Here is a 19,859-nt window from a genome sequence, read left to right on the forward strand (position 1 = left end):
AGAGATCAAGGAACGCTCTGAGGCTGCCCGGATTGAGACAAATTGGAATGGAAAAGTTAGATTTAAGGGTTTGCTGTGCCAATTAGTCCGTTACTGAGTTCTTGGTTTGTTTGTTTGTTTGTTTCTAGCTTCACATAAATTACAATTTGAGACCCCTTACCCTTTGAAACAATTTTCATCACTAGATGTGATCAGCGGAATAATTACAAGAGTAAGTGAGTGTGGTAACAACAAAATAAAGTTACATTCCTCTGTTTGATGAAAATTCTCATGATTTTCTCAAATAAAGAATCTTTGAGGGGAAAAATTATATAATATTCCCAAAGAAAGAGGGAAGGTTAGAAGAATAGAAAATGTTATGAGGTCAATAAAAAGACATCTTAGCTTAATGCCCACATTTACTTTAAGCTTTCATCTTGAATGAAAACAAATTAAATATGACCTGTATCTTTGTGCTAAATTCTAACTACTTGGGTTAGTTTACTATCTAACTGTGATTGCACTTATAGTCCTTTCCATTCAAAATTAAATCCATAAAAAAAGAGTACGCAGTGTATAAAAGTTAACTTGTTATTGACATTTGGAAGGGCCTTGCTTCTTCCACGAAAGATGGCTTATGTTACTCTTCTTGAAATGGGGGTTGCTGTGTGTGCTTTACCTTGAGTGGTGGAGCAGTGACCTCTGCTTGGTAAACAAAGGTGCGATTTGTAAAAGCCCAAATATTTACTGAACGTTTTGCAAGGAAGAGCAGAGTGTCAACCACATTCTTAGTTGATAACTATTGTGCCAGTAGGTTCCTGAGATATGGTCTTCCTGCAGGACTAACCAGGACATGCTCATCTACAAAGAAACAAAATAAGTCAAAATTCAGAACACAGTGTTTCATTTTTTTTACAAACAGCACCGAGGAAATTCTGTTTACCCACATCCAGGAAACCACTTGCTTAGTCGTGAAGCCCTCTTTTCAGAAAACTATCTGATAATCTTATAGCAATACTTCTTGTGGATCTCATCCAATATGCTTTATTAGGTTGGTTTCCCCATGATCACTTCATGGATAGTTAATATTGCACCATCTCATTGTGGGATGGAAGGCTCCTTTTTCACGCCCCTTCTTCATATCATCCTGAAATGAACTGCCTGTAGCTCCTGTAGGATTATACTAGGAAAATTCCTGAAATAATGCTTACTCAAATATGCACCCCCAAATTGGTTAAAGGCTAGTTACAAATTGTGGGGTTAGTTACAAAGCTCATGGATGGCTCACTATTGCCACCTTCAGGCCTCCTGGAGGGTGGGCAGTTTGAAGCCAATATGTATATACATTTTTAGTTGGGGCTGTCAGAGATTTGACAAATCCAGGTAAGAGACAGAGTGAAAATAAAGTAGAGGAACCCTGTGAACTCTAGCCCGCAATCACCACGAATCCCATCTGATGATGTCATTCGCCTCATCGAAACCTGCAAGGACTCCCTATCTCTTATCCTATTAAATACAAACTTCTCAGCCTTGTATTTAAGGTTCTCTACAAAAAATATGCTCAATATAACTTATTAGCCAGATATTCTAAATGAGGTCTCAAAATCCCATAAAATGTTAAGATATTATTATAATCAGCAAAAATAAATTAATTAAAATAAATTTTATGTAAGCCCCATGAAGGCAGGCTTTTTATCTGCTGCACTTAACACAGTGAACTCAATAAACGTTTGTTGAGTGAATAAAGTATGTTTTCATAAACCATTACTAAATAGTAAATATTGCTAAAAACACTAAAAAAAAATATTAAAATGCCATTTGAGGCCAAGCACATGACCATTAAGGGCTTACAAGATCAGTCAAGAAAAGACAAAGTACACCAGCCTCGAAAGCATCTGTCTCTGAGCAAAAGCTGTTGACAGATGTAACAAGGTCATCAGATATCACAGTGCAGGTCAGTTGTGAAACTCGGACAAACCATGGTGATTCTTCTGTGGCTCCATTTGAGTGACATCAGGAGCGGAGAGAGACAGTCACTGTGACTTTTTGACTGAAAGGGACCCCCCATGTATTTAATTTTTTGAAGACGAAAGCAAAACTATATAACACTTTAAAACAAACCCAAGTTTAAATGGTGTCCATAAAATGGGCTGGACAAATCCCAGGATGCCACAGCACTAGGAGGAATTTCCAAGAGCTACTGGTCACTGCTTCTGATCCACTGTATGGAGTATCAGGAGACAAGGCCACAAACAGGCCTCTGAGCTACTTCCACTTGCTTGGAACAAGTGGGGCCAAAGCAAACCGTACAACCTTAACAAAGTTAAATAAAATACTGGGAAGTGGGAGATGAGGGAATTGATATAGTGTTGTGTTTCGGAGCTTTTTGCACTAACTTAAGGGAAATGTTTAAAACACACAGGACCAGAGAGAGTGTGTATGGTAAAGAAAGCCAAGTGGCCTTTACCTGCCCCTCTCCTTAGGTTTGTCTGTCCTGGTCCCATGCTTTAGCCCAGCTCACTCACCTATGTCCCATGCCAGCACCAATAAGAGGGAGACCTGGCTTACATTTGGGAAGTTCCTGCAGAGTGTTCGGATCCAGGATCTTGGGTTCCTCACCCCATTCCTCAACTACAACCTGCAATTAAACCTCAGACTGCCACACCTCTGTCTGTTGTAAGAAAACATACCACCGACTCCCAGCTTTGCCCCAGTATCCTACCCTACTGGGGTGCATGGTGGTACCTTCTTTCTCCTTTCAGGAATCCCTACTTCCTTCCTGCTCTCCCAAGAACAGGATCTGAGAAACTCACATGTAGTGAAGCATGAAATACTAATCTGGCCTAAGGTGTTACTTCTACCAAGATTGGAATTTAAATCTGAGATAAAACTAGAAACCAAAGATATGAGCTTCTAAAGACAAAATTAGAGGAGACAGTCAACTATTGGCAGAGAATTAAAGACTCAACTAACACAATTAGGTGACCAAGAGTAGTTGTGTGAAGCAATTTCATAATGTAAGAACAGTATTCTATTTCAAGTACTTAGACTTTTCTCCTGTATGACTGTTTCTTAAAAATTCTCCTTAGATTTTTATTTTGTTTAAAAATGCAGATTCCTTGGCCCCTTTGCAGATCTACTGAATCAGAGTATCTGGGTATGGACCCCAGGGGTCTGCATTTTATGAGCCGCTTCCCCAGGTGATTACTATACTATGTGCAGCAGAGTAGGAGACCCACTGCCTCACACTGTAAAGAGTAATCACTCCTGCTTTTCATAAGGAGGCTGATTTCTATTCGGCAATTTCAAAGATCATTCAATTCCTCTGTTACATTTTATACTGAAGGCACACTGAAATTATTTCTTGTTCCAAAAAGAACTTTTTAAAACCAAGCTGCATCAGTTTCTCCTATTTAAGTTAAAAATTAAATGTTTGGTGATCAACTTACTGACATCTGTTGCTTTAGGAGTATTGGTTCAATGCTGCCAAAAGAATGACAAATAGACTGGTCTCAAGCCCAATGCCTTAACACATTGCAGAAGTCCTTGCACATAGGAGGTGTACAAGAAATAGTCTGGAAACATTCAAGCATTTTATAGAAATAGACGAGAAAAGACCAGTCTGTTTAGGAAAGAAGGGTTGAATTGGGAGGAAGAGCCAAGGGAGGAAAGGGTCAAAGATAATAACTCTGAGGAAAAGAAGAGTTGACAATTAACACAAGTAGGAAAATAAGAAGGAGGAACCGATTTAGGGGAGACAGAAAACGAGTCCGTTTTCTAACATTTGAACTTTGAGCAGTAGTGAAACCTGTAGTAGGTGATGGTATTGGAATGCTGAAGACAGGGATTTGGGAATGAGAACCAATGTTGAGTCCATGGGGGACAATGAGGGTTTCCAAGAAGGAAACAAGGTGTGAAAATCAAAAGGGCCTGAGGACAGAAGTTGGACCTGACTTTAAATCTAACAGAATAGACAGAGAACGAAAGAATGGCTCTGTCCCTGCCTCATGCCCCAATCCTACAGATATGCCAAAGCCTTTCAGATCTCCAGAATGAAACCTTGGGGAGTTGGGTTCACCTGTATATCTGGGCCTTGGAATGCTTTCAAATGAAAGACTAATGAACAGTATTCTATGGAGAGTCCCTTGGCTGTTGGGTATGTCTGATAATCTAGAAGGAGCAGTGGGGTAGTCATTTTACTTATTTCATGTTCTATGGAGCCAGAAGCAGGTGGATTGTCTAGTAGTAAATAGAATTTGTTCATTATTCTGTGAAGTTAACCTCCTAGTTGTGCTGAATTTCCTGAGAAGCTTGGAGGAATCTGTTGGATTGAATAGTAAATGGGTTTAATGTCACATACGTCATTGTTGATGGCTGTGATTACATAGCACTTACTGGAGCTAGTGACCAGAATATAAACAACTAGAAGTGTATTTTATTTAAGGTCCCATCAAGAGAGCCAGACTCTCTCTGATAAGTAATGTAACAGAGACACCTGCTGGTGAAGTTGTTTTATTCTTTGACAACAACAGGCACAGGCGTGTGGATACATACTTATCTATGCAAACTGCCTCGCAGATTCTTGTAGGTAAAATATCCGCCGACCCACTCCTTTTGTATGTGTATAATTGACTGTCTGAATATTAGATTCCTCTGCCTTTGTGCAGAGGGATGGCAATGTAGGAATAAATCATCAGCCAGCCTCAATCACCAACATTCAAAGTGGATCAGGTCAGAACCCTAAACTCAGAATTTGAGTGTGACATGCCTCAGAGAGACTTGGCCTGGTGGAACTGTGGATTCTGGGTGTGTTTGGGTGTACTTCCTATTGGATCTTAGGATGTTACAGTAATAAGCCAAAGATGGCCCTGTACATTGGTTTCTGGGTTGATGATTTCTTCACAAAAAACTGGGACCCATGAACTCAAAAGCCTGGAGGCACCAGCATCTAATTCTCATATTTAAAACACACTCAACTGTTTTAAACACAGCACAAATAAGCAGACTTTTAGCTATTGAGAACCGGCCTGCTTTGCATACTTTGAAAAACTACATCCAATATTTGCTGGTCAAATGTTGTATAACTTTGTGGCGATTATAGACCCCACTCTACTGCTGTCTTGGGGAGCTCCCTGGTCCAGAGACTCCCAGAGGGATGGCTGAGTGGCCTCACCTACACAGGTGAGTACCCTCTCCCAATCCATCATTCCCTGGGCCGTTCCCTTACCTTCCTATTGTTCTGGGGGATCGCCCTGGGTGGCCACAGTCTCTGGATGGTCCCAGGCTGCGTGGGACTCCTCTGTTCCGCTCCTGCATGCACACTTGTCAAAGTGTTGCCCAAATAAAGCTTGCTGTGTGCTCCTCCCTCCTTATGATGATAAGGTTTTTCCACGACCAGCCCCAGAATCGCTGGAACTCACTACATTGAGCAAGATAGGCCTTGCCTCCGTGGGGAGAAAGAAATGAACTTCATAAACTGAAATAAATCAAGTTGTTAATTTGGTCATGGCCTTACACATCCTCTGTGCCTCTTCTCTGTGCTCTTGTTCCCCTTCAGACAGCTACACTGTTTCCAAAGTAGGAGCAAAGAGGGTTTGGTGGTACTGGTGCCCCTGGTTATGCCTTCCCAAAGCATCCTGGGGGCCTGGCCACAAAAGGAATGAAGCTCACATGTGAAGGCCCTTTAAATATGCTATGCCCAACTCAGGGAGGAGTTGTCCCAGCGGCGGCAAACCTGCTGGACCTTAGGGTGGCTCTGAGTTCAGTCTCGGGCCCCCTTATGGCCAGTGGAGTGCAGGAATGGTGGAGCTACTTGGAAAGACCGTCCTACCCAGTGCTAAGCCTGAGGAAGGACAGGAGGGACTGGGCCTAAAGCCCAGGGGCTCAGTATGTGAAGGTTATGAAAGCTTCACACACTTTGTAGGCAATTCCTCCTCCTTCTGTATGACTCGCATCTCCCCTCGCATGGTAGTTAAGGATCAAACTGGCTGCTAGTGTCTTGCCTGCACCAATTTCTAGCTCCATTATTAGCCTCTCTGTGCCTAAGTTTCCTTGCCTGTAAGATAGAGACAATAACAGTACCCACCTGGTTGGTTTGCTGTGGAGATTACATGAGATCACAGTTATTATTATTATTTTTTCTAACTGGGAAGTGTACCCTGAGAGCCGAGAGTGTGGATACTGGAGCCAGACTGCCTGGGTTTCAATTCCAGCTTTATAACTTCTAGCTGTGTGACCCTGGATACAGGACTTACTTAGCGTTTCCTCAATTGTGCACTGGGGATCATTGTATTATCCATCTCGTTGGGTTGTTCTATTTAAAGTGTTAATAAATATTAAAAATTTTAAAACATGAACTCAAAAGCCTGCAAAGTAAATAAAATAAGTAAAGCTCTTAGATTAGTTTCTTGTAAATAGTTTCTTCACTGGCCTGGCTGTAGAAGGAAAGCTGGCGTTGTTATAATTCTCTAGCTCCTTGGAAAAGAAGTCAGGGGCCCCCATATCTTTAACTTAATGGTTTTGTTATTTCCTTCTCAGACTCAGAATTTGAAAGGGAATAGGGCGTGAGGATCCTTTGCCTGAACAGAGGAGAGGAGTTGAACCAGCAACCCTTCACTTCTGTTTCGTAGTGATGATTGTCGCAGTCACTGGAGCTGGAGCCCTGGGTGGCAGGACTGGGGCCCCGAGGCCCGGGCTTCGGGCGCGGGTGGGGCGTGGCCAGGAGGGGGCGCGCGCGGCGCGGTTACTCCACGGAGCGAACGCGAGGGCGGCCGGGCTCTCGGGTGTGGAGAGCGCGCCATGAGCTGTGTCGGACCGCTGCGCCAGCTGCGGGAGACTGTCCGGCTTGGGCTCGGGCTCGGGCTTGGGCTCGGGCTCCGGCTCACGCGGGCGGCCGCTTGGGGCGCAGGCCCCCGGGCACTGGGCACGCGGGCAGAGGCCGGCGCGGGTGAGCAGCCGGGGTCGCGGGGCTGTGCCGTGCGTATCGGCTGCGCCTCCGCCTTCTGGGGAGACACGGCGGCATCAGGTAACGTGGCTGCGATCTGCGCCGGCGCTCACTCCACCGAGCCCCTCTCTGCCCGCTTCCCCGGAAGGAAAGGTTGGAAGGGAGGCGCGAGGGGTTAGCTGCAGCCCTGCAGGGACACCACGTGCGGGGACTAGCTCCCGGAGTCAGGGCACTGGGAACTCTGGAAAGTTTCGAGCCCCGCGACCGGGCTTTTCTGCGCCATGCGTCCCAGCCTTGCGGCGACCTTTCTCCTCTCCCGAAGCCGAGTGGGCCAGGGGCCAGCGCTGGCTCCACCTCCCCCTGGAAAAGTGCCCGCCTCCCTCTCTTTCCCGGCCCTGGGACCGTCAGCCACTCCCTCCGCTCCATCCTGAGTAACAAGTCAGTTCAGAGCCAAATCCGTCTTTTCCTCCACCTGGCCCCCGTCTTCCCTTTGGAACTCTTCACTTTCCTAGTCTGCAAAATCGTTCAGCGGACTTTGGCAGCAGACTGACTCCTTGGTTGTTGGTGGTTGTGATTTGAGGCGAGCAGTTGGGACTGTTAAAACGGGCATTATACCTAAATGGTTTAGGACTCTCTTGTGCCTCTGGCCCCCTAGAAATGTGTTAGAATTTTTAAATCTTAAAATGAAAATTTAATTTAAAACTAAAACCTAAAGTAAAAATGTATTCTCCCTCTCCCTCCTTTTGGGCACCTTGATAAAGTCAGGTGGCCCTAGCTGGATAGAGCATCTACCTGCTGACTGAAGAGGCCCGGGTTCCAGTTCGATTCCTGTCAAGGGCACACATACCTTGGTTGCAGATTCCTCCAGGCCTGGGCCCTGGTGGGGGCTCATGCAGGAGTCATCCAATCGATGTGTTTCTCTCACATCGATGTTTCTCTCTCTTTCCCTCTCCCTAATAATCGATGGAAAAATATCCTCAGGTGAGGATAAAAAAAAAAATCAGAAGAGGGTGGGGAATCAGATCCCCATTATTCAAGCCCTGATTATACATAGAGCTAGTAACATATGGGAATGGGGCCTGGGGGAATTTATTGATCAGTTTATTTACATGGAAGCCATCTAGTGAAATACTATGCCCAGAGAATTCCCTTGGAGGAGATGTAAGCATTTCTTTGTATTGCAGTGTGTTTTGACACCTGGGCTTGCTGTGGTGGCAGTGTCTACCTCTTTCATTTGATTTGAAGGGTATTGTCTCTGTCTCACTGTCATTGTGCCCCGAAATTCTAATATTGGTGTTTATTCCTTTTTGTTTAAGGTCTTAATGTTCTTTTAGAGGTCTCCTTCTGCATCACAGTTACCAAGGGGAAGTTGACATCATAATATGTTATTGAAGAAGGGCCTGCTCTGGGATTCAAGAAACATGACTAACTTCTGAAGGCTTGTGTTCAGTGTGGGTTCTGGGCCCAGCTCTGCTGCTAATTGGCTAATGATATGTGACCTTGGTGTTCAATTTATTTAATCTCTTGGAACTTCATTTTTCTTCTTCTTTTTGTGTTGTTGTTAATCCTCACCCAAGGATATTTTTCCATTGATTTTTAGAGAGTGGAAGGAAGGGAGAAGAAAGAAACATTGATGTGAGAGAGACATACCGACTGGTTGGGGCCAGATATCCCCAGTTGGGGCCGGCCTTCCGCACCCTCCGTACATGCCCTTGATTCTTGATTGGGAATCGAGCTCGTGACCCTTCCGTGCACGGGTTAGTGCTCTAACTACTGAGCATACCGGCCAGGCCAGAACCTTGTATTTCTTATTTCAGAGAAGCTGGGACTAATAACCTCCACCCATTTTGCCAATGACTCCTAAATTGAGGGGTCAATCTTGGCCCTCCTATTCCTTGACCTATCAGTAGTAGTATTAACTAAATTGATCACTGTCTCCTTAAAATGCTTTCTTCTTGAAATCTCGTGAAGTTTTCCTCCTTCTTTCCTGCCCCTTCCTTCCCAGTCTCCTTGACTAGTTCCTCTTCTTCTTACAAGCTAAAGTTTGGAATGTCCCAGGCATAGGTGCTCTCCTCTATAATATTTAACATCAGTACCTTGGAAGACTCTACATTTATGCCTCCAACATGGACTTTTCCTGCTCTAAAATCCATGTTTGGGTATCCAGCTGCCTTCTTATGCAGTTGGATTTTACTGCTTGTGCCTGTTTGAATTTTGCATGGTTGCTAAACATCTTGGCATAAAGTCCCAAAGTGAGATATTTCTTCCTTCTCTGAAGTCACTGATGAAAGATTCTGTTCCATGTGCTGTCTGTAGAATGGCTTAGCTGGAGATTGTCAGACATCTCGGATGGTACTACTTATCCCAACATAGTTGCTTGTGACCTTTCTGAGCTCAAGTGTCGTGGAGAAATACTAGTAACATAGCATTAATTATAGGGCCACTCATCTTTCAATAATTCTCCTCTTTTAATGTTTTTTTGTATGTACATCATGTCTGAGTTTACTCTTATGATGGTAAGAGCCATCTATCTGTCTTATATGGTACTAGAGGCCCAGTGCACGAAATAGTGCACCGGTGGGGTCCCTCGGCCTGGCCTGTGGGGATCAGGCCGAAACCGGTTCTCCGACATCCCCCGAGGGGCCCCGGATTACGAGAGGACTCAGGCCAGGCCGAGGGACCCCACCGGTGCACGAATCTGTGCACTGAGCCTCTAGTATGCATATGAAATCTTTGGTTAATCTCTTCCCGCCCTTCCCCTCCCCCGCTTCCCTCTGAGATTCATCAGTCTGTTCCATGTTTCCAGGCCTGTGGTTTCTGCTTCTGCGTTGAGCGTCATAGCTACTGGTCGGACGGTAGTTGCATTATACTGGGAAAAATATGTAAATGACTATCTCAATAATTAATAAATACTTCCAACTCTGTATTTATTTTATGGAGTCATGTAAGATTTGGCTTTGTCAAGTCCCTAACCTAGTGGAAAATGTTTCTGCTTGTGAGAAACCTTTGCATAGAATCTTTACAGTAGGTTTTAGGAATTTCACCATGCCAGAATAAAGAATTCTGTGGCAGTTAATAAGATTCAAGGCTTAAGTAATCCTTGGGTATGCCATGATAGCTTATGAAAAAATGAGAGATATGAAGAAACCTTCAAGAATAGCTGATTTGAAATGTACTCTCATGTAAACCATCAACTTTTGCTAAGTACCATCAAGGACACCAGATTAAGACAAAGCTGAAGACAGGGACACCAGATTACGACAAAGCTCTTACCCTTAAACACACACTATTTAGGAGGACAGCATATTTTATGATAGCATTTTTCTTTAGACTTTTATGTCTCTTGTGTTTTACTTTGAGAATTGCCTTCAAGGTTTTTAATAACATAACCAGTTATTTTAGAATAATGGAAGGAGGAAACTAGGAGCTTGGCAAGAGCAGATGTTAGATATTCCCTTTGACCTTGCCTCTTTCCGTCATACCAAAAGCTGTGAGGGGAAGAATTGATTTTTGCCTGAATTGATTATGAGCTTGGAATAGCAAAGAAGATTTACACCTGATGAACTGGAAATTCGTCATTTCTTTTTACAAAGAGATCCTTGCCATTTGAAGGAAATAAATTCTGGAGAGCACTGGAAATGGGGAAATCTGCTACCACGGCTACAGATATTTTTCTGTTACCCTATAATAATTTACTTTTCTTTTAATCATGATGAAGTGTGTGGGTTATCACCCCAGTATGGCAGTGCTCGGATGTAAAGTACAGTGACCAAAATCCCATTAAGCTGAAAGGGTTCCTAGGGACATGCCCACAAAACGCACATGCATATGTGTGCAACTTCTGATTTTGGATAACATAAAGAAAATACGATGTCATTCATACTTTTAAAAAAATGTTGATTAAATTATTGTTAAATTTAAATTTTAGAAAGTGAATTACACTTTGTGCTTTACTTCTAGTTCCTCAGCTACTATATGGAGAGAAGCTGGATTATTTGGTTTTTGATTATCTCTCGGAGATAACTATGTGCCTCCTAACTGCTGCCAAAGTAAAATCATCTGTAAGTTCATTATTGTAATCATTTACTTATTATTGTTATTTTTTAATCTTTATTGTTGAAAGTATTACATATGTTCTCTTCCCCACACCCACCCACCCACACACAGCCCCTTCTAGCCCACCACCGCCCCAGGCCTTCACCACACTATTGTCTGTGTCCATGGGTTATGCATATATGCATACAAGTTCTTTGATCTCTTCTCACCCACCCACCCCCTTATTGTAATCATTTTAATTACCATGAAATGATACCTTAAAGGATAATTACACAAGAAAATGTTTTCCTAAGTGACTTATAAAACTTGAAAATGTTAGGTCTCATTATTAGAAAAAATGTAAGTTGTTTGGTTATTTACTTTCACTTAAGTCAGAATTATCTTAAGGAACTACAGCTAACTGTGGAAGAGCTTTGCTCACAAAGATGGATAATGTAGCCCTATTTATAACATGAATAGAAAATGAAAGGCCTAAATGGCCAACAGTAAGGACATGGTTAAGTAAATGATGAGAGATCCAGACAATGAAATCCTATGTAGCCACTAAAATTATACTTACGAAAAGCTTTATTAACATGAAAAATTGCTTATGCTGTAATATGTAATATGTGATCAATGTCTTAGTCCTAACTTTGAAATATTTTTGTTAGATCCAGTAAATTAATTATTTTTGTTTTAATACATAAGGCCAAGAAATTGGTCCCAGGCATGGAATATCCCAGCAGAAATTCCATTTAGACCAGAGGACCATTCAAATCATGCAGCTTGTTAGAGAATATGACCAAGTCTTAGTGTAGCTATGTCATCAACTTTGTGATATTTAATTCATGTAAGCAGCTCTTTTACTTGGTAGAGTTAATTTAAAAGTGAATCCCTAGTAATGTAACTAATTATCTAGTTTGTGCTTTAAACTACTCTTACTCCACTCCACCCTATTGGTGTCCTGCATCTGTTTCTATAATCTACCAAATAAATATGAAAGCATTACCTTCTCTTGACAGTGTAAGGGTATGCTGAGGACATGTATAGTGTTGGGAATTTTAGTTTTTAATAAAACTTTGGAGTTAAAACTGCTATAGATCACAAAAGAAAAGTGATTAATTTGTTAAGTTATTCTTATTTCATCTCTTTAGTAATAATGCAGGTTAAGTTTATTTTTAATATCATGTAGATATTTCTATTATTTATTATAACTTCAAATTCATAAGGGATTAGTTCTTTTCAGACAACATAAATATTACAATTACGTAAAATTTAACTTAAAAGTAGCCTTGAAAGTAATTAAAGGATTGATTAGTTTGTTGCCTTTGAGTTGACCAAATACATTTCATAGCGGATAACATATTTATTTTTATATTTTAGGATTTGGGCTATGTTCCTGATTTTGTACAGACTGCCATGGCTCCATATATAAAGGACATTCACAAAAAAGGTAATTTGAAAAACTTTTAAATTATCTTAATTTTCTCTATTTAATGGCATGTCAAGTTTTAAGAAAGAGAGGATATATACTTATATATTATGTAATATATGTTGTACTTATATATATTTATGTAATACAGCTAAATATATTTAAATACTATATTTATATTATATAGATTAAAAATATCCTTAAAAATAAATAATTAACTCAATTAACATTTAAAAAGGCCTTATGAGCCACTTTGATGTGGTTCTGAGGAAAGAAGGCAGTTGTTATTAAGTGACAGGATATTTAAAAATATAGCCCGTGTTAACACACCAACATATTTGGGTTGATTTCCGGTCAGAGAGTTATAATTATACTGATTCGCACTTTCTCACCCTGGGTCTCTGTGGCTCAGAGCAAATCTTAGGAAGATGTCTTGGGATCCATAAAAGCCACTGACTATACTTGAACCAAATCCGAGACTCTGACCGCATTGCCATAGTGCTGTGATTTATTGGGCTAACAAAGAAAGTCTTTTGCAGTTGGGTCCTGAGGTAACTTCCAGTGGCATTACTGAGTATCTCTTGAGTACTGCAAATGTATTTCTGCTTAAGAAGGATAAATCCCTTACAATATGTTGTTAAGATCTTTAAGATGAAGAGTTGTTGTGGGTTGTTTTTTTTTAATACTCACTCAAGGATATTTTTCCACTGATTTTTAGAAAGAGTGGAAAAGAGAGGAAATGACAGAGGAAATATCAATGTGAGAGAAACACATTGATTCTTTGCCTCCTGCACGTGCCTTGACCGGAATCGAACCTGGGACCCTTTGGACTGTAATCTGATGCTCTGTCCACTGAGCCAAACCAGCCAGGGCAAGATGAAGAGTTTTTAATAATTGCTAGTCTGATGTGGTTATTATGTACCCTTTAGTTTTATTGTTGGTGAATCTCAGAATATATGTTAGGAGGTTCTGTTTTCTAAAATATCATTATTTTCCTCTAGGGGGAGCTATATGTCCTTTTAAAAAAATAAGTTATCCTGAAAGGAACCACGAAAGCAAGGTGTCAGACTTTTAACCAAAACTTCTTATGGACCTTAAGTATTGGTGATAAATTTGTTATTTGTATATTATCTTTCATGTTAGAATCATAAAATGTCAGTTAACACACAAGGGCCTCTACTACTGCCCTTGCTATACGCTAAATACAGAGTTAGACATCACAGTACAAGCAAGGTTGAAGATACTACTGCTTGGATGAGAGGGTGGACATAGAAACAGGTTTGAGGGAGGGAGTTTTAATCAATAAAAATACTAGTTGAATCCATTATTGGGAAGGATTTCTTAAGGAGGGAGAGGTGGGATTGGATATAAAGAAAAGTAGGGTTGAGCTTTAGGGAACCCTTGAAAGGGGAGGGATGGTGGAATCAAAGAATGAGATATAAAATGTGAGGAGAGGGAAGAGGTGAACTGTTGAAAAGACAGGGAAGAACCTGATAGTGCAGTCAGTCACCAGAACCCAAAAAGGAGGGAGTTTTAAGGAAGTGTTAGTGGGGTGGAGAGAGGTGGGGAGGAGGATGGAGGTAGATTCAGATGTGCCTGAATAGGTTGAAGAGAGTGAAAACAGATAAAAAAAATATGATACTTAGTTAGAAAGGGCATAAATTCTAATAGTTTATACTTAGTAATCACTTTTTGGCCAGTTAATAGGAGTTGTTCAGCAAAACATTCAGAGCCCTTTGCAGATTTTGTGTGATAGCCATTGGCTATTAACCACCCACACGGTCCATATAGAGTCTGATACCACAGAGGACAGCAGACAGGGAGTGGGACACCCAGGGTTTTCATCCTGCCGCTGTCCCTAACAAGCTGCACAACCTTGGACACGTCACTTAGTGACGCTGCACCTTAGTTTCTTCATTTGTAAACGAGATAGTTGGATTTGGTCAAGGTTTCTTAATCTGGTATCCAAGGCTCGGTGTCAGGGAATCTGACATGCCCCTGAAATTATAAGCAAAAGCAGCTTTTTCCCCTAAGGAGAGAATCCATGGTTTTTATCAGATTCCTCAAAGGATAATGAACCTTTAAAAGATGAGAACACCTGGATTAGGTGATCACTCAAGTCTCCTCTACCTTAGAATTCTGAAATGTTGACTCTCTCACTTTAGCCACTTTGTAGTATTCCAGGTGGTCTGTCTCAGCAAATAACTGTCAGACATCAAATCAAAGATTAGGGTTTTCAAAATGGAATTGATTGGATCAGTTCCCTCTAGGCTTTACAGCAGCGGTTCTCAACCATGACCCACAGGTTGAGAGCCGCTAGCAGGGTTGCCTAAGACCATCGGAAAACACAGATATTTACATTACGATTCATTAATAGTAGCAAAATTACAGTTATGAAGTAGCAACGAAAATAATTTTATGGTTGGGGGTCACCACAACATGAGGAACTGTATTAAAGGGTCGCGGCATTAGAAAGGTTGAGAACCACTGCTCTAGAGGATTATTTAGAAAATCGGAAGAATTTTTAAAATTAGAACTAGTCATTTCTTTAATAGCCCACAGATATTTATATGAGGACCCAAGAGTTACATCTCCATTCACATCAGTCACCAGCCATGCACCTGATGAGCGTAAACACCGGAAGTGGCTTCAGCCACTTAAATATTATATAGGGATGCCATTGCCTTTGGTATATTTGCCTCCAAAGGGTAAAAACAAACAAGCAAAACAGTGGGAAGAGAAAGCAGTTCTTTGAATGAAAACTGCTGATTGAACTTGCATCAGAGTGATTGCCATGTATTTCTCTTCTGGCAGGTGTGCGTGTGGTCAGCAATGCTGGGGGTACCAACCCTCTCATGTGTGCTGCTGCCCTGGACAAGGTGGCCAGGAAGGCTGGTGTTGATTTGAAAATAGCAGTGGTCACTGGAGATGACATCCTGGGAGAGGTTATTGACATTTATGTGATATACTCCTAAGCAAGAAGCCATCATATCATGTGATGAACAATTAGGATCGTTTACCTTGATCTAATTATTGGATTTGGGTATAACTTCAGACCGAACTCTAGAAATCTCTCTCTAATCTGTGTCACTTTAATCTAGAAATACTGGTATGTCAATTGCCTAGATCAGTGGTCAGCAAACTGCGGCTCGCGAGCCACATGAGGCTCTTTGGCCCCTTGAGTGTGGCTCTTCCACAAAATACCACGGCCTGGACGAGTCTATTTTGAAGAAGTGGCGTTAGAAGTTTAAGTTTAAAAAATTTGGCTCTCAAAAGAAATTTCAATCGTTGTACTGTTGATATTTGGCTCTGTTGACTAATGAGTTTGCCGACCACTGGCCTAGATTATCCATTTATGTTTATAAACCACTTATGTGCCTGGTATGAAAGATTTGTTGACTCACTGAAGACAATGTTTAGAATAACTTTGGACCTTTCTTTGAACATGGAAGTGTAAGTTGAAATTGTGCTTCTTACAAAACATGACTTTTTTTTTTTAACACAAGTGATTACCTACCTTTCTAATCTTAACATTATTTGGGTTCCAGCTGATGGATTTTGCTGCAGGTGATACATTCTGTGTCACAACAGGAAGGGAAATGAAATTATAAAGTTTTTATTATTAACACTTCACTTTGAAAAGCTAGATGTTTCAAGCTTTTCATTGGTGCTGTTTTCTTAGGCTGAGCTTGGCTCCCTGTGAAATTCAAAGGCTGTAAAATCCCACTTGTGAAATGCAAGCAATTTTTGTGGGCTCTTGGATACTTGTGCTAGCTGTCAGGAACACACAAAAAATCAATGGACTCGTTTGTTTGAGAGTAAACAGAACAGATCTGCTAATTAGCTTTATCTTGGTAGAGCCTTTGGCTTGCTCATATAGGCCTGCTAAATGTCCTCTCTGTGCAGGTTTAGATTCTTGATTTATGAAAACTGCTGTGGAGATAATCTTGCAGAGCTGTCCTATTTCTGTGTAAATAGTATATTTTAAATTCATCTGAATCCTCCTAACTGCTGTGAGGGAATTTGCTGCCATAACTGTCCACTGATTTACTTTATTTTTTGTTTTATTGATTTCAGAGAGGAAGGGAGAGAGGAGAGATACTAGTAGAAACATCAATGATGAGAGAGAATCATTGATCGGCTGCCTCTGCATGTCCCCTACTGGGGATTGACCCCACAACCCAGGCATGTGCCCTTGACTGGAATCGAACCCGGAACCCCTCATTCCAGAGGCTGACACCCTATACACTGAGCCAAGCCAGCTAGGGCCACTGATTTACTTTAAATATGATGTTATGTTAGCATGTGGCGGACTTCTGCTTTAATGATCCCAATGTGATGACAAATTCTTAAAATCTTATCCAAGAGAATTAAACTGTCGACCTGTTTTCCCCTTATGGAAAGGAAAATAACCCTGGACAGATTTTCATTTGTTTGTAGAGATCTAACATGGAAACAGTAATACTGTGAAGCAGGTCCCTGCCTGGGACTATCAGAGTTTGACCTTTCATAGCCAAAACCCTGCCTACTCCTGTTGAAATAGTAACTGAACACAACGAAAATACACACTTATCATAATAAGTCACACACGTTCATGTGTATGCATATGTTATGTTATATATTATAGCTATGTTTAAAACACCAAATCCCTGTTGGGGACTTAAGGACAGAGCAGTCCCAGCTTTAATCTTTGGTGGTGAAGTTGCTTTGGCTTTGGCGTCACTCCGTGCTGTGGACGGACTTCAGGAGAACAGAAAGGGTCGTCCACTTTTAGAGCCTCGGGAGGTGATGACATGTTCCTTTTATGAGTGACCATCTCTACACAGCTGTAGCTGGTGCTGTGGGGCTTCACATAATTTTCAGGTGCTTTGTCCTGTTTTAGCCTGAGCCCTTCTTTTGAGGGGGGAGGTTGTAGAGATCACCCTATACCATGCTCTCTCCAGTGCTTTGGTGCTTGGCCTGGGAAAACATGTCTGCATTCGGAGTCCCTAAATACATCATTTCATGATTAAGGGGAACATGTATCGATAACTTTTATTCTGAACGTTGGCTTGATAGGAAGCATGATTCTTTACTGGAGAGAAATTGCTATTGGACCTTTCAAATTCTGCATGTCACTTTGTAAGAACTAGAAGAGATTATATATGTATTTATACCAATCCTGTGGGGTTGATTCGATCAGTCTCCTGCTTTAAAGATGAGGAAACTCAGAGAAGCACAGGGAAGCTGGTGGTTTGCCAGGGGCCAGAGCCCACACGCTTTACCGACAGGCTTCACTCAGCCTTTCTTGATTGGGTTCTTTGTCTACAAAATAGGAGTTGTGACACCTGCCTGTCAGGGTTGTTTGGAAAACAAAATGAAACACTGTATGAAAAATGCCTGAAGTAGAGTATACAGAATAACTTTTCAATATATATTAATTTCTTTATCCCAATAATGAAATGTATAGGACTCTACTTAACTATTACATGTTTTTATTGTTTAGCATATACAGGGTGGGGCAAAAGTAGGTTTATAGCTGTGGGTACACAAAACACAATTTATTCTTCTATTATTTATTAATTATTGTATTATTTTTCATATGAACAACTCTAACTCTACGTTTGTATAATACAAGTAAGCTCTTTCTGAATAAAGGTTTAAAATATTTTTATAAAATATTTATAGAAGGAGGCTCTGCAAGGATCCGCTATCACAGATATGGAGAGTGGGAAGAAATTTCCAGACACCATTGAAAGCATGAATGTGTACCTTGGGTAAGGTCTTTTCTCTTATGTCCCTTATTCCTCCTGCCCTCCCTTCCATCCTTTCGAATATAGATGGACACATGTGGCTTCAAAGGGTTGGCCGTTTCAAAAGCCTTTTTCCCAGTGTGCCAGGTAGCAGCAGAAACTCTTAGGAATATCCACAGGACTTTCTCAAGATCCACCATAGTTTGCAGCTCCCAGGCCAGACAATAGGCCTGAGTAAAGGAGGCAGACATTCTTTGACAACTGTAGCTGCTACAGTGTCCCCTGGACCTATCTAAACCAGTAGCAGGACAGAAAGAGGAATTTAACTTTACGCTTTGGGAGTTAAAAAGTTTATGGCTGCTAATATCACCAGCACGTCTGGCAGAAGCAAATGCAAATCCAGATGTTCCCTCAAAAGAGGCTGCTCCACAGATAAAGCCTCACCAAACTTAATAGTTCACAGTCTGACATTCCAAAAAAATGTAAATGCCCATGGAATTCATAAATTGGAATGTTTTGATGCAAAATGGAATAAGCATGTTAAAGATGTTTAAAGAAATGAAGACGGAATAAAAACCCAGAGCAGAGAACAAGCTTTCAAAGAAGGCCTAGGTGGATTTGAATAGAAACCAAATAAACTTTATTAATCAAATATATAGGCATTGAAATAAAATTTGAATGGGTAAATTAAACAGTAGATTATATACAATTAAAGGAAGATTAATGAATTCGAAAATGGATCTGATAAAATTTACTAAGATCAACCCAGGATAAAGAGATGGAAAATGAAAGAGAAGTTAGAGATACGTGGATAGAATTATAAGGTCTAACGTCCTATCTAAGAGTGAGAGAAGAGAATATAAAGAACTAGAGGTCCGGTGCACGAAATTCGTGCACTCAGGTGGGGAGGGTCCCTCAGCCTGGCCTGTACCCTCTCACAGTCCAGGAGCCCGCAGGGGATGTCCTACTGCTGGCTTAGGCCCACTCCCCCTGGAGCCAGCAGTAGGACATACTTAGTGCTGCCATGGAGGTGGGAGGGGCTCCCGCCACCACCACTGCACTCGCCAGCCATGAGCCTGGCTCAGGGCTTCTGGTTAAGCAGTGCTTCCCCTGTGGGAACGCACTGACCACCAGGGGGCAGTCCTGCATTGAGCGTCTGCCCTCTCGTGATCAGTGCGCGTCATAGCGACTGGTCATTCCGTTGTTCGGTCTATTTGCATATTAGCCTTTTATTATATAGGATGGGGAAAGCAATGTCCAGAGACAATGGCTGGGAGTTACTCAGGGTTGATGAGACATATTTATCCACAGGATCAAGAAGAAAAGTCAATCCCAAGCAGATTAAACAAAAAAGATATAACACCATGCAACTGTCTGAAACCGAAAACTAAAATTGTAAGAGCATCCAAAGAGAAAGGCAGTATACAAACATCAATACTTAGACTGATAACACACCTCTCAACAACAAAATTGGATACCAGGAGATTGTGAAATAGTCTCCATGAACTAAAATAACTGGCCTTCTAGAATTGTATGCCCAGACAAACCGGCATTGTAGAATGGGTGCATGTTCACGGAATACTTGATAAACAAGTTACACAGGAAATACTGATTTAAAAATAATAAGGAGAATGGAAGTATCTAGGAGAGTGTTTTTGCCCACATCATTTCATGGCTGGAATTACTTGAAATTTATCTGAGTCATTGGACAAAGTTATAAGCAGTTGTGTGTGTGTGT

General features: G+C 41.4%; 1 protein-coding gene across 1 annotated transcript in view; it reads left to right on the forward strand.

Moving 5' to 3' along the window:
* Positions 1–6,709: 6,709 nt before the first annotated feature.
* Positions 6,710–19,859, forward strand: part of LOC308250944 (uncharacterized protein) — a 92,389-nt gene continuing 79,239 nt past the window's right edge. Inside the window, exons 1-5 of the mRNA XM_080673920.1 lie at positions 6,710–7,003; positions 10,883–10,983; positions 12,341–12,410; positions 15,204–15,334; positions 18,057–18,145. Coding sequence (XP_080530046.1) covers positions 6,778–7,003; positions 10,883–10,983; positions 12,341–12,410; positions 15,204–15,334; positions 18,057–18,145 — 617 coding nt within the window. The 5' untranslated portion in view covers positions 6,710–6,777. The remainder of the gene's footprint in view (positions 7,004–10,882; positions 10,984–12,340; positions 12,411–15,203; positions 15,335–18,056; positions 18,146–19,859) is intronic.

Source organism: Plecotus auritus (genome assembly GCF_963455305.1).
Source record: "Plecotus auritus genome assembly, chromosome: 6".
Lineage (NCBI taxonomy): Eukaryota > Metazoa > Chordata > Mammalia > Chiroptera > Vespertilionidae > Plecotus > Plecotus auritus.